A 15,334-nucleotide genomic window follows, 5' to 3' on the forward strand; every position below is an offset into this window, starting at 1 on the left:
CTTGAATGTGGAATTAGCAGTTCAAAAATGAGCTGTGATGCTTGTGCTGACAGTGCAGCAGTCAGGCGGCCTTATGCCTATCTCTGCTAGATGGCAAAAACATGATTTTTGCAATGCATGGGGCTTCAATTCATCACAGTTCATCCAATTAGGACAAAATGTTTATAAATTAGACACACAAACCTTCCTCATAAATCAGTTTACTTACTAATGAAACTGTATTAAAATCTTTACTATAGTTGCTGAGATTATCTTGAACATACAGACAGAAGTGACCAAGAACTTCCATTTATGTGCATAGAGATGAAGGACATTCAATCAATTTTGGAATTATGATGTAGACAATGCAAGGTAATTACTATTTTATTTTAGCATATCATTGTCATATCTACATCAAAAAGATAAAAGGTGATGTAGCTCTTCATTTGCTGAAGTATCCATTCATAGTCCATTTTTTCCTTTGGAAATATTTTCCCCATTATTGTTGCGGTGGTAAGGTCATAGACTTCATCTTTTTCAGCTGCAATGTAGTTTTTTGAACTCAAGTTTATTTAATTAATTTTAGAATGAAATTTTCACTCTGTAGTGGAGTGTCACTGACATGAAACTTCATGACAGATTAAAACCGTGTGTCAAGACTGAGATTGAAACTCAGGACCTTTGCCTTTCACAGGCTAGTGCACTACCGACTGAGCTACCAAACCACAACTCCTGACCCATCTTCACAGCTAATTAATTTTAGCTTACTAAGTGGTATGAAAATAGCATTTATCTAAATGAAACTTTTGTCAGTTTTATTTTATTCTCTGCTCTTACACTCCACTGATACCAAAGCTATACACAGTTTTCATACAATGCTGATTATACAGTTGAATTCTGCTAGTTATAAATTCCAGCAAGCATAACATTTCAGGATTTTGATGTTATGATGACATCCCAATTTTTGAACATTGTGTAGATTTAAATGATAGTGGGGTGTTTTAATAAATAACTAAAAACAGCAAGTAGAAGCTGAGCAAGGGATGATGTTTATGATGATGGTGGTGATGAGTGGAGCACCCAGCTGCACTAAGTTTTGTTGAAGGTTTTAGAAACTATGTTTCCTCATTCAGTGCATATGTGCTGATTCTAGCAAATATTAACCAGCTAGAATGATGACTGTTCTCAGTATGTCATGGTGGCAGGAAAACACAAATTACAATTGTTGATTTTTTGTTTTATTCAAGAAATACAGGATACTATTTAAGGTTTTCTCCTTTTCACTTAATTGTGTTTATCTATGAAACTACTGTAGTTCAGAAAAACAACTTCTGAATATAAACAGTTTCTTCCTCTTCTGTATGCTATCTGTAAATTTAGACAACAGTTGGTAATTTTTCATGTGACTTTAAAACAAGTGCCTACTGAGTCAATGAAATGTGTATGGCACCAATATAAATTTTAAGATTTGCTAGGAATAAGTCATGTGCATTCGTGATGAAAGAATCCTACTGTATGGCCTAAAAAATCCAAATTCTGATTATGGGTCACTTAATTAGCACATTGGAGCTGATCCCTATTTAAGGTAAACCCTCATCTAAGGAAAAAATATTTCAGTCTGAGAAATTCATCAAAAAGTGGTTTTAATCTACACAAAATAGGGTATAAAATGCTTTTTGAAAGTATGTTGCTATTAAGGCAATTTTGAAGCCACACTTACAAGAATTGGCATTTGGATTCTTGGTCAGAAATAAGGAAATAGATATTCCAACATTTTTGGAAATTTACCACCTATTCAGGTGAAATAGTGCATGAAAGGTTTTTGGAAATAAATCATTATTAAAGACCTGCTAAAGCATTTTTAAAGCTACATATACGAAAATTGGTATTTGACTTTTTGGTTACAAATAAAAAATAGGTGGTTCAGTGTTTTTGAAATTCAGCCTCTAAGGGGGTGAAATAGGAGAGCAAATGTTTTATGACATATTTCATTATGAACATATTTTCAAAGCTAAGTCTATGAAAATTTGCATTTGGCTTCGCAGTTAGAAATAAAAAATGCATGTGTCACTGTTTTTGGAAATTCAACCCCCAATAGTGTGAAATAGGAGGTGAAATGTTTTATGAAAGTATTTCATTGTGAAAGGATTTTTAAAGCTAAATCTGTGAAAATTGGCATTTGGATACTTAGTTAGAAATGAAAGAAATATGTGTTACATGGTTTTTGGAAATTCAACCCCTAAGGACGTGAAATAGAGCCAGACTAATTCACTAACTAATCATCGTCCAGCCAAAACGACTAATGATAGAAGGTTGAAATATGGTGAGGGTGTGGATCTTATACTGTAGGTATTGTTTAAGAAGGGATAGTTTGAAATTCTATTCCTAAAGGGGGTTAAATAAGGGATGAAAGACTTTTTGAAAATATGTTACTATTAAGGCAATTTTGAAGATAAAACTATGAAAACTGGTATTTTGTATCTAGGATAGAAATACTCATTTCAGCATTTTCAGAAATTCAACTATTAAGTGGCTAAATAGTGGCTGAAAGTTTTTTTAAAATAATTTATTATTGAAGAACTATTAAAGCATTTTCAAAGTTGCATCTATGAAAACTGGTATTTGACTTGTCCATCAGAAATAAAAATATCTATTTTTAAGTTGATATAAATGGTTGTAGTTTTGTCATAAGTTGCACTGTGAACTGTCTAATTTTTATTTTTTGATGGTGACTAGTTTTGGACACCTGTGTCGATTTTCAAACTATCTGTGCTATAAGTGTGACAAATACAATGATAGGCCATGTACAGAAACTACCCCTGCAGTTATCAAAGTGGTATATGGCTGACTTAACAACAGCAAATTACACCAAATAGGTCAGGCATTAGAGAACCACCTATTTTTCACCTGCAGCATGCTGCAAGTGTTTTTGGAAATGCAGCCCCCTAAGGGAGAGAAATAGGGGATGTAAAGTTTTATGAAATTATTTCATTATGAAAACATGTTCAAATCTAAATATATGAAAATTTATATTTGGCTTCTCTGTTAAGAAATTTTTAAAAAATCATGTTTCCCTGCTTTTGGAAATTCAGTCCCTTAGGGGGTGAAACAAGGGTGAAAATTTTTAATACAATATTTTCTTATATCAAAAATTTTTTTAAAGTTAAATCTGTTAAAACTGATGTTTCACTTCACAGTTAAACATAAAGAAATACGTGTTATGGGATGAAAGTTCCTATGGAAATATCACAACAAGAATAAAAAAGACATGATTAACAAAAACCTTGGACTCCAGCTACCAGAATCACTTTTTGGTCAGACTATGCTTCTATGGCCTTAATTGGTGTGAAAAGTTTAGAAGGTTTTGCAATTTGTGAAAAACATAAGAATCTAATTAAATTAAAAGAAAAAAAAAATCTGTGCAGACTATACAGAGTACACGAGAAGTACTTGAAACATCCCAGACAGGTAGTTATTTAAGAAAAATGAAAATAATATTAATTTTTAGATCCATTGGCAACTAGAACAATTGACACTGTGGAGATGGTATTTAATTACCTGATGACAAGGCAAACAAGTTGAGGCTCCTCCATCAATAGTATTTGTCACATTAATGGAATAAATTTTGGCAATATCATCTTCCAACATTTCTTCATTACTGTCTTCATCTAGTGGAAGTTTTTGAAATGCCCAGCTAAATGTGTATGAATCATTCTGCATTAGGGCGAGCACAAAGTCTTGTCTAGGTTGCGATTCTGTCCACCTTTGAATTACAGAGAGTTCTTTCGAATCAGAACCCTGAAAAGAAAATGATAAAAAATATTAGTTATTTCATCATGGATAGGCTGATGGATTAGAATAATTTTGCATGCAATTCTTCTAGGTTTTAGACTGTGTCAGAAATGATGCTCTAACATACTGGTCACTGCTACAAATGACTTTCATCAGGACAAAATACATATTACAGCACTACACACCCTGACAGAAAACACTAGTAATTGTGGCCGAACCATTGGTACATCATTTTACAACTTGACATGGTCTACAACCCAGAAGAATTTTATGGAAATTAACTCTGGCCATGAAAGTCTTTGATCTTACATTAAAATAAAAGAATATTAATTATGCTGTGTCATACCATCAGTTTTCATAAACCAGATTTGTAAATAAGAAGACACATTTCTCATGAACACTGCTAAAATGTCACTCGATAACATCACACAGCTATTTTCAATGTGATTCTAAGTAGTCTTTCTTTGTGTTGAAGAGTCACTAATTTTTGACTCTCAGCCACAGACTGAAGACAGTTTTTGTGCGTATTGTACTTATATAGATAATGATAATGACAGGTGAATGAGGCATATAGTGTTATAGTTTCATAGCCATGTTCATATATTTTGTTGTTAATTAATTTGTAAATTTTTTATATTAAAAGCTTACCTGCATGAAAACAAATTCACATTTGCTTTTACATATGAGTTCAAAAGAGAATGAAATGCTTCCAACTTCAAGATGATGGTCGGAACTGAATCCTCCTTGGCTTCTAAAACCAGCAACATTTAATGAAAGAAGCAAATATGCACCATAGTTTTGGTTGTGAGCAGAGTGAATATATGATCCAGCACACTGCCATCCAAGTCCATTGCTGCATCGGGTACCTGATGAACAATATAAATATTTTAAAATAAATACACTAAATGGGGCAATTTGTCTGATGTATAATTACATGAAATACCTACATCTACCTCTACATCTATAAATATTATTAAAGTAGACTAGATGTTACTGATTTTGGTTGCACAATTTTACAGATATGGTATTAATGTATATAACTGAAAATCAAAACTGAAACGTTAATCTTATTACAATAGTAGAATTGATCTACATATCACCTTGAAAGGCAACAAAAGAAGATGTAAAAGGACAGAAATGTGCTGTTATGGAAAATGATTATGTCTTGATAAAGTATTTTGTCAAAAATACGGTTTCTCATATGGCGATAACGAAGCTATGTTTCTCTGCAGGAGGGAAAAAAAAACCGAAATACAAGTGTATATTCACAAAAATGAAACTCATCATATGCAAAAGGGAAAACTGTGTCATGATAATGGATTGATTAGGAAAACAAAAAGGGACACCCTAACATTGAGAATAAGCCAATAAATTTTAATATTGAATGAATATCAAAAGCTGACATTCCTTTCAAATAGACTAATTTTTTTTCTAGCACATAATTACAATCCATATGCAAAAGCTAAATAATATTATATTTTCCAAACTGAATACAACTCTGCATGCATGCTCCACTCCAGTATGTTACACAGTGCTGTTGACTGGACCACCCTGTTGGAATTTATATTTACATTTAATAGTCTAAATAAATACATCTACAGGGTATTTCAAAAATGAATTTACTACTTTAAAAATTCATATAAACTTATTGAAAGAAGATATAGAGCTGGGTTTAGTGTTATTTTGTGGGGAAACACATCAAGTTTTTTTTTACCTTAAACTAAAGATGTCGCATGTGGCTTCCACTGGTTATTCTGCACACATCCTATCGGAAGTCAATTTCTTCCCAAAGGTGATGTAGCATTGCAGGTGTAACTTTCTCAGTGGCAGAGTAAATTTTTGCTCTAAGTTCAGGAAGAGAATCTGGCACAGAAGGTACAAACACTATATCCTTGATGAATCCCCATAAAAAAAAATTGATTGGTGTCAGGTCTTGGGAACATGGGGTTCATGCAATTGACGCATCACGACTGAACCATTGACCTGGAAAGCAGTCACTGAGAAAATCTCAGACATCAGCTAGTTAGTGGGGTGGTGCACCATCTTGCATGAAATAAACATTTCATTCTTGGTCATCCTCGTCGATCTCTGGTAACAAAAATTGTTGTAACACATCCAGGTACATTATCCCATTGATGGGTATCTCATGGAAAAAAAGGGGCTGTACATTTTGTTCTTGCTCAATGCACAAAGACCGTTCAGCATAGGGCTACCACAAACATGTGGCAATATTTTATGTGGATTTTCACTGCCCAAAATCCTACAGTTTTGTGTGTTAGCCTTACCACTTAAGTGAAAAGTTGACTAGTCAGAAAAGATGATATTGTCCAAGAAATGTTCATCCTCATGTAATTGATTTAACATACCCACACAGAAGTTCTTGCAAGGAATTTTATCAGTGTATTTTACTGCCTGTATGCTAATCAATCTGAACAGTTTCAAATGCAAACGGTTCCTCAATACATGTGAAACAGATGTATGTGGGATTTGCAGTTAGCGAGATGCACTACGGATCAATTTTGTAAGGCTGTTGACATAACATTGTCTCACTCACTCAACAATGTCGTCAGATGTGCTTGGAAGACTTGATGATTTCCCACATCTTACTGAGCACCCTGTTTCTATAAAACATTTATGCCACTCATAAATTGTAGGCCTTCTAGGAGGATCTTTAGTATACTTGGTACGGAAATTACACTGAACTGTTATCACTGACTTTGGTTCTTCAACCCTAAACACACCTCTAGCATGCTCAGGTTCAGTGAAGGTAGCTATCTTTAACTCAACTGCCGCTAACACTCCTTACAATATGATTTGGCACTAACAAACTACGTCAGACAAAACTTGATGTATTTCCCAACAAACTAACACTACAATCACCTCTGTAGGTACTATGAATTAATTTACATGAATTTTCAAAATTGTAAAGTCCTTTATGAAACACCCTGTATTTCAAAGTCACAATCATTTGGTCTTTAACTGCTTATTGAAGAATCTTTTAAGGGAAGCTGAATAAAAAGTAGAGCTTTCAATATTCAGAAAGAAACTATTTAGTTACACTGTGGTTCCCCTACCTTATGTATGTATGGTTCAGTCTTTAATCAGAATTTTATGTTAAATCAAATACTATTGTCCAAGCTCTCATGAAAGTCTGTCACATGTTGTACATTTAGGTGGCACATCTTGAGGAAAAATCAGAGAATCAACCAAGTGGTCATCTCAGACTGTGTGGAAAATCATATAAAATGTACATTCAGGCTGTACAACATGTCAAAACTTTATCATCAGCTAATACAATTCATTCAAATTAGGTCTAACATATCTTCTCCCTGAGATTTCAAACATCTAACTCACATGGCCAATTGAAGCAATGATTTTTTGTCTATGGAGAAAAATGATTGCTATTTTATACACTACTTTTCACTTCAGACACAATAACATAATGTGATAACAATCATAAACAATTTTGGTCAGATTGCATATGCATGTCACAGACAGAATCTTAAGTGGGTAATGAATAGCTAAAATCAGTTACGTGTGGTATTATATTATGTGATTATGTCTAAAATAAAAATAAATGCATATCACATAGCGATACTTGTGGTTGTAATCCTAATTGATCTTGTCACTGGACAGCTTTTTGAATGAGCTTGGTCACAACCAAATGTTAGGAATTCTTGTCCAAAACCTGTAATAGAAGGAACTTCTACACCCTCTCCCTTCATCCCCACATCAACACTTCATTTCTGCAGGATCGAAAATGTTTTCCAATGGGATAGAAGAGATAGAGAAGATCCAATGAAGGGCAGCATGTTTCAACATGGGTTTACTTAGTAGGCATGAGACTATTATAGAAATGCTCAACAAACTCCAGTGGTAGACACTATAAGAGAGACATTGTGCACCAGGGAAAGGTTTACTACCTAAATTTTGAGAGAGTACTTTCCAGGAAGAGTCAGACAATATATTAATTCCTTCCACAAACATCTCACAAAATGACCTCAATGAGAAAATTTGAGAAATTGGAGCTAATAAAGAGTCTTACTGACATTCAGTCTACCCATGCATCGTTCATGAGTGGAGCAGAGAAAGAGGGGGCAGCTGGTGGTACCAGAAGTACCGTCCGCCATCTACCATCAGGTGGCTGATGGAGTACTGATGTAGATGTAGGTGTAGATATATCTACAATGCCACCTCCCTCAGTGGTGGTCTGATTTCCATGTCAAGAAACTAAACACACACATTGGCTCAGTTATATCAGGACAAATAATACTGATGCAAGGTCATCTATCAATTACCCAACTTGCATAGTGTACACAACACTATTTTATTAAGTGCCTTTAACTTTATATCTGCATAACCTACTGCCCCCCCCCCCCTCTCACCACTCTCTCTCTCTGTTTCCTCTCTCTCACCCCCCCCCCCCCCCCCACACACACACACACACTTGCTACTACTTATACCATCATCACTACTACAGATCACTACACTTTTATCACTATCGTGCACTGAATATTAATGCAGTAACTTGCTCTGCACTGAATGTCTTGTAGCATAGAACCTCCTGTTTAAATATTTTTTGTATGCTTAAGTGTATATATGATCATGTCATCAATAGAAAAAAGATCAAAGAGAAAAAAAGATGCACCAAAAAGGAATTATGCAAATACAATGGAAATAGGTAGATGTGATGTGCATATACAGATAAACAAACGATTACCATTTCAGAAAAATTGAATGGTTTATTCAAGAGAAAGAGCTTTACAAAATGAGCACGTAAGTAACCAGGTGGTCCACCTCTGGCCCTTATGCATGGAGTTACTCAGCTTGGCATTATTTTGACAGAGCTGTTGCATGTTCTACCAAGGAATATCATGCCAAATTCTGTCCAACTAGTGTGTGAGATTATAAAAATCCTGAGCGGGTTGTAAGGCCCTGCCCACAACGCCCCATGGGGAGAGATCCAATGACCTTGCTGTCTAAGTAGGTTTTGGCAAGCATGAAGACAAGCAGTAGAAACTCTTGCTGTGTGCATTCAGGAATTATCTTGCTGAAATGTAACTCCAGAATGGTTTGTCATGAAGGGCAACAAATTGGGGCCTAGAATATCATCAATGTACCACTGAGCTCTAAGGGTGCCACTGAAGACAACCAATGGAAAGAAATGGCACCCCAGACCGTCACTCCTAGTTGTGAGGCTGTATGGCAGGCAACAATCAGGTTGGTATCCCATCACTGCCTGGGGCATCTCCAGACACATGTTCAACTTGAAATTTCACTGACTGAAGTACAGTTGTCATCAGTGATGAGTCCCACTTTGAAATGAGCCCTGATGAGCAATGAAGACGTGTTTGGAGACGTCCCAGACAGTGATGGGTCACCAACCTGACTTGTGCACCTCATACAACAAATGCTTCATAAGATCACTAAACATACAGTTCACTACAACACAATGTGTTTGAGGGCGTAGGGCAAGCAGGTCCTTAGATTATGCTTATCTCCAGAAATTCTCATTTTAAAAGCCATAAATTGTTGTCTTCAGTATGTTATATATATATATATATATATATATATATATATATATATATATATATATATATATATATATATATATATATATATATATACAATAGACGGAAACATTCCACGTGGGAAAAATATATCTAAAAACACAGATGATGAGACTTACCGAACGAAAGTGCTGGCAGGTCGATAGACACACAAACAAACACAAACATACACATGAAATTCAAGCTTTCGCAACAAACTGTTGCCTCATCAGGAAAGAGGGAAGGAGAGGGAAAGACGAAAGGATGTGGGTTTTAAGGGAGAGGGTAAGGAGTCATTCAAATCCTGGGAGCAGAAAGACTTACCTTAGGGGGAAAAAAGGACAGGTATACACTCGCACACAAACACATATCCATCCACACATACACAGACACAAGCAGACATGTGTCTGTGTATGTGCGGATGGATATGTGTGTGTGTGCGAGTGTATACCTGTCCTTTTTTCCCCCTAAGGCAAGTCTTTCCGCTCCCGCGATTGGAATGACTCCTTACCCTCTCCCTTAAAACCCACATCCTTTCGTCTTTCCCTCTCCTTCCCTCTTTCCTGATGAGGCAACAGTTTGTATATATATATATATAATGCATCAGTAAAAAAATTATAACAATTGTGTTCTCTGTAAGACAAACATAGTTTTGCATTCAGCAAATAAGTAACAGTAATAATTCATCGCTGAAAACTACCATCTGGCTGGATGCAAGCTGCACTCATCATTTTCGGCATTTCTGTCCAATGGAGTATTTGGTAACCATAATTTGGAGTGGTGTTTGGTGGACATCTTTTGCAACCTGTTTTTCCATCTGAAAACATTTCTTTTGGACAGAATTCACACGTAGAACCATTAACATACTCCATCCCAGGATTGCATGGTGGACACGCTTGTTTCTCCCTTGGTTCAGGCAACTGAACAGCATTTATAACATCATCACGACAAATCTTTGGCTGCAACCACTGGTATACATGTTGTGTCTGAAAGGAAAAGCAAATCAAGTTAAACAAATTTCACAAGCTGAGACATATTACAAAATTCAGTGAACTAAAAATTTCTGAAAGAAGTAAGTGTATTTACTAGTAAGTACACATAATTCTTTCATACATTGTATTGAGACTACACAACTAGCAATAAATAAAAGTAAAAAAGATGGGAAAAATAACACAAAATAAATGTCAGAATCTATAAGAGGTACAGGAGTCATCAGCATGTAGTTTGATTTTTTGCTATGGCAGGGATTACTCTATTAAAACTGGTAAACCATTGCCTATGACTGATATGTGAACTGACTCGCCCTACATGTTATGAGGCAGGGGTAAATTTTAATGGCTAATCCAAATTGTAGAGTAACTACATATCAGATTTTACACACACACACACATACGCCCACACACGCACACACACACACACACACACACACACACACACACACACACACACACACACACACACCACACACAATGCACTGCAAGAAAAACTTTCTTATAGAATATCACATGCACATTAGTAATGTGTATTGCAAGGTAACTATATCTAATTTCCATTGTTTGCAACAGATTAAAGAATCTGAGATACCACTAATGTCTAAATATTTGTATATATAGCATTGTATTATATTGTATTGTATGTTAACCAGGGGCCTAGAAATGACGAAGAGGCTCCGTCCCCACTGCAGTCGCAGTGGTCCACAGCCCCACGACAACCGCAGTTAACTTCACCCCTTCGCCGCCCCACACTGAACCACTGTTTCAGGTTTATTGTGAGGTTCAGCCCCCTGTGGACACCCCCCCCCCCCCCCCTCCGCCCATGGAACGTCTCACACCAGACGAGTGTAACCCCTATGTTTGTGTGGTAGAGTAATGATGGTGTACACATATGTGGAGAACTTGTTTGCGCAGCAATCGCCGACATAGTGTAGATGAGGTGGAATAAGGGAAACCAGAACGCATTCACCGAGGTAGATGGAAAACAACCTAAAAACCATCCACAGACTGTCTGGCTCACGGGAGCTCGACAGAAGTCCTCCCGGCGGATTCGTGCTGGGGACCAGGCGCTCCTTCCCAATCCGGAAAGCTGTGTGTTAGGCCGCATGGCTAACCGGGCGGGCTATATATAGCATGGTATACCTACTAATTATATGTAAATCAAAGACATGTATATAGCAAATTTCCTTTCAAGCAGAGAAAGCATTTTTGCATATTTTACATGTTGATACTGTACGTAGCACGCAATGTGTATGCACTGACTTGTAAAGATGCCACAAGTTCATAAAAGATTATACTGCCAAACATTGTGACAAAGTATTTACAACACAATTCATTTTTATGGTCATTTCATTGTTGTTTGTACACTATCCAAAATCTGTATGGAAGTATAAATAAGTAGGCCTAGAATTATGTAAATTTTCAAGAATTATGTAAAAGGGTAAATGCATCAACTTAAGATAAAGAACATTAGTCTGCAAATGATTATGTTAAATGTTACAAAGCCAAGCATACTGAAGCACCAAAGAAACTGGTATAGGCATGCGTATTCAAATACAGAGATACGTAAACAGGTAGAATACAGCACTGCAGTTAGCAATGCCTATATAAGACAAGTGTCTGGTGCAGTTGGTAGCTCAGTTACTGCTGCTACAATGGCAGGTTAGTACGATTTAAGTGAGTTTGAATGTGGTGCTATAGTTGGCGCATAAGCAATGGGACACTGTATCTCTGAGGTAGCAATGGAGTGGTGTTTTTCCTTACGACCATTTCATGGGTGTACCATGAATATCAGGAATCTGATAAAACATCAAATTTCTGACATCGCTGTGGGTGGAAAAAGATCCTGCAATAACAGACTGAAGAGAATCATTCAGCATGACAGGCATGCAACCCTTTCACGAATTGCTGCAGGTTTCTATGCTGGGCCATCAACAAGTGTCAGGCGTGAATCATTCAACGAAACATCACTGATATGGGCTTTCAGAGCCAAAGGCCCATTCATGTACCCTTGTTAACTGCATGACACAAAGCTTTATGCCTCACCTGGGCCATCAACACCAACACCAACACTGGCTGGAAACATGTTGCATGGTCAGACAAGTCTTGTTTCAAATTGTACTGATTGGATGGATGTGTATGGGTGTGGAGACAACCTCATGAATCCATGGACCCTGGATTTCAGCAGTTGACTGTTCATGTTGGTGAAGGCTCTGTAATGATGTGTAGCATGTGCATGTGGAGTGATATGGGAGCCTGACACATCTAGAAATGATTCTGACAAGTGACACATGTAAGCATCCTGTCTGATCACCTGCATCCAGTCATGTCCATTGTGCATTTCAATTGACTTGGGCAATTCCACCAGAACAATGCCACAACCCACATGTCCAGAATTACTACAAAGTGGCTCTAGGAACACTCTTCTAAGTTTAAACACTACTGCTGACCACCAAACTCCCCAGACATGAACATTAGTGAGCATATCTGGGATGCCTAGCAACGTGCAGTTCAGAAGAGATCTCCACCCCTTCATACTCTTATAGATTTATGGACAGCCCTGTAGGATTCATGGTGTTAGTTCCCTCCAGCAGTACTTCAGACATTAGTCGAGTCAATGCCACATCATGTCGTGCCACTTCTGCATGCTTATGGGGGGCCTACACAATATTAGGCAGATGTACGAGTTCCTTTGGCTCTTCAGTGTATGTTGTGAATGCTCTGCCAGATCGATGCATGAATCTACTATTCATTGTTTCTGTATTGTGTATGTTGTTGCTAACAGTGTAGATCAGTTAAACCAGGCCATCATGGAAACATGGATCATTAAACACAACATATGAAAACCCCATTAACACAGTGCCTATGTCATGTGTTTACTAGCATTACGTGTTCTATAGCCACGATGTAAATTAGCTCTAGTGAAACAGCATTGCTCCTGGTTGTCAGATTAGCAGATATCATTTTCATGTATGTATTACAAGAGAACTTATCGCAAAGAAAGCAAATGAAACCTTCAAGGAAGTCACTATGCAATGAAGTAACACTGAACAAAAATAAATAAGACTGAAGTAGGGAAAGTATGTTGATAAATTAAATGTAGGCAGCACCTCTACACAGTGTATAATAAACACAAAATTTCTGGGAATGAATATTGATTCTCAGCTGATGCAATGTGAACACACAAAGATACTTGCAAACAGAATGTAGTCAACATATTTTGCCCTTAGAGTCCTGTCATCAGTGTGTAACAATCAGGGTCTTTTATCTGCATAATATTCAGATGTACACTCAATTTCTAGCTATGGAGTTCTTTTCTGGGGCACAAATGCACAAAATACAAAACCATTTTCAAACTGCAGAAAATGGTCACTAGAATAGTAACCAATAACAGTATTTGAGCTCATTGCAAAGATCTGTTCAAAACATTCGAGAATTTAACTGCACTGTGTGAGTACATTTACCAATCAGTTTTGTGCATCAAAAATGGCATTTATAATTGCTGCACAAACAACTCTAGCTATAACAATAGAACAAGATCTAGACTTAACTTGCATTTACCAAGAAAGAATAAACATAAAACTCAAAACCACATTTTCTGTTAAGGAATAAAACAGTACATTAAATTGCCTTATTAGATTAAAGAGATTGCTAAAATGAACTTATTTAAAAAGGCAGTTAAGCACTATTATTTAGACAGTCACATGTTCCATAGATTGTTTGACTGATTTTTTATTCAAATAATGTGGAGTAAGTCAGTTTACTGAATATGTATCCATGATTAATTTTAACATTAAATGAATATATTTTTTAGTCTTACTCATGCAGTTACACTTAAAAACTAGTCCTTTTCTTCTTTGCACGCTAGCAATTCTGTAATAAAAAATTTATGTATTGAATATAAGGAGCTGTCCAGGAGAAATGATTTTAGCTTAGATTTAAAACTTGCTTTCGTACTTGTGAGACATTTTATGTTATTAGGAAAATGATTAAAAATTTTTGTTGAAGCAAACTGGACTCCTTCCAGAGCCACTGACAACTTTAGTAAAGGGTAATAAAGGTCATTTTTCCCCTATTGTTGTAGGTATGGATATCACTGTTCGCCCCAAATTTTGATACATTATTTATGATGAATTTCATTAGCAAATGTGTGAACTGTGATGGTGCAATTTAAATGCTTAACCCCTTGAAGAAGTACCTGTAAAATAATTGTGGTTAAACAGCTCATATTATTCTTACTGCTCACTTTTGTGCAATTAATTCCTTCTTTCTAAGTGATGAGGTACCCCAGGAAATTATTCCATAACACATTATTGAGTGGAAATGTGTATAATATCTCACAAGATTGACTCACTTGTAACCTAGACTAGAAATTATATAAAGAACAAAAGTAGGTGAACTGAACTGTTTCAGCAGCTCTGTAATATGCTTCTTCCAGTTCAGATTTTCATAAATATATGCACTTAGATTTTGAAACATTCTACCCTGTTCTCTGACCCCTTTTTGTTTGCCACAAAATTTGTTGGTATGATCCTACTTAATTGTACAGAATGTAAGCTGTTTTCTCAAAATTTAGGGAGAGTTTATTTTCAAGTAACCATTTAATAATTCTTTGAAAAACATCAATAACGTTTCTTCAGTTACCTTCTCTTTGATAGACGAGCAAAACATGGTAACATGTTCTTGTCATCAAGTGGTTTTCCTGTTGAGTTTGATTAGGTATTCTGGTCATCCAAAATAAGCAGTGAAGGGGGAAACAACAGTGTGTTTAACAGTAAGCAGCAGGAGTGAACTTAATAATGTTTGAAGGAATTTAAAATGAGCTTTATGATGTCAGTGAGTTTAAATCAAGGCTAGGTTTAACATTATATGATGAAGTAAATGACAAGTAAGTTATGGACAAAATGTTAAGGGCTTCACCTACTCCTCACTGTAATGTGAATGAAGAAGCATACAGTTCTGAGTTGATGAATCCAATTAATGTTAAATAGGACTTGCATAGGGAGAGAAGAAAAGCACAGG

General features: G+C 36.2%; 1 protein-coding gene across 1 annotated transcript in view; it reads right to left on the reverse strand.

Moving 5' to 3' along the window:
• LOC126249592 (endosome/lysosome-associated apoptosis and autophagy regulator family member 2-like) overlaps positions 1-15,334 on the reverse strand; it is a 241,594-nt gene that overhangs the window by 54,494 nt on the left and 171,766 nt on the right. The window contains exons 7-9 of the mRNA XM_049951256.1: positions 10,021-10,306; positions 4,420-4,637; positions 3,538-3,777 (exon numbers count right to left, since the gene is read on the reverse strand). Coding sequence (XP_049807213.1) covers positions 3,538-3,777; positions 4,420-4,637; positions 10,021-10,306 — 744 coding nt within the window. The remainder of the gene's footprint in view (positions 1-3,537; positions 3,778-4,419; positions 4,638-10,020; positions 10,307-15,334) is intronic.

The sequence above is a fragment of the Schistocerca nitens genome, chromosome 3, assembly GCF_023898315.1.
Source record: "Schistocerca nitens isolate TAMUIC-IGC-003100 chromosome 3, iqSchNite1.1, whole genome shotgun sequence".
Lineage (NCBI taxonomy): Eukaryota > Metazoa > Arthropoda > Insecta > Orthoptera > Acrididae > Schistocerca > Schistocerca nitens.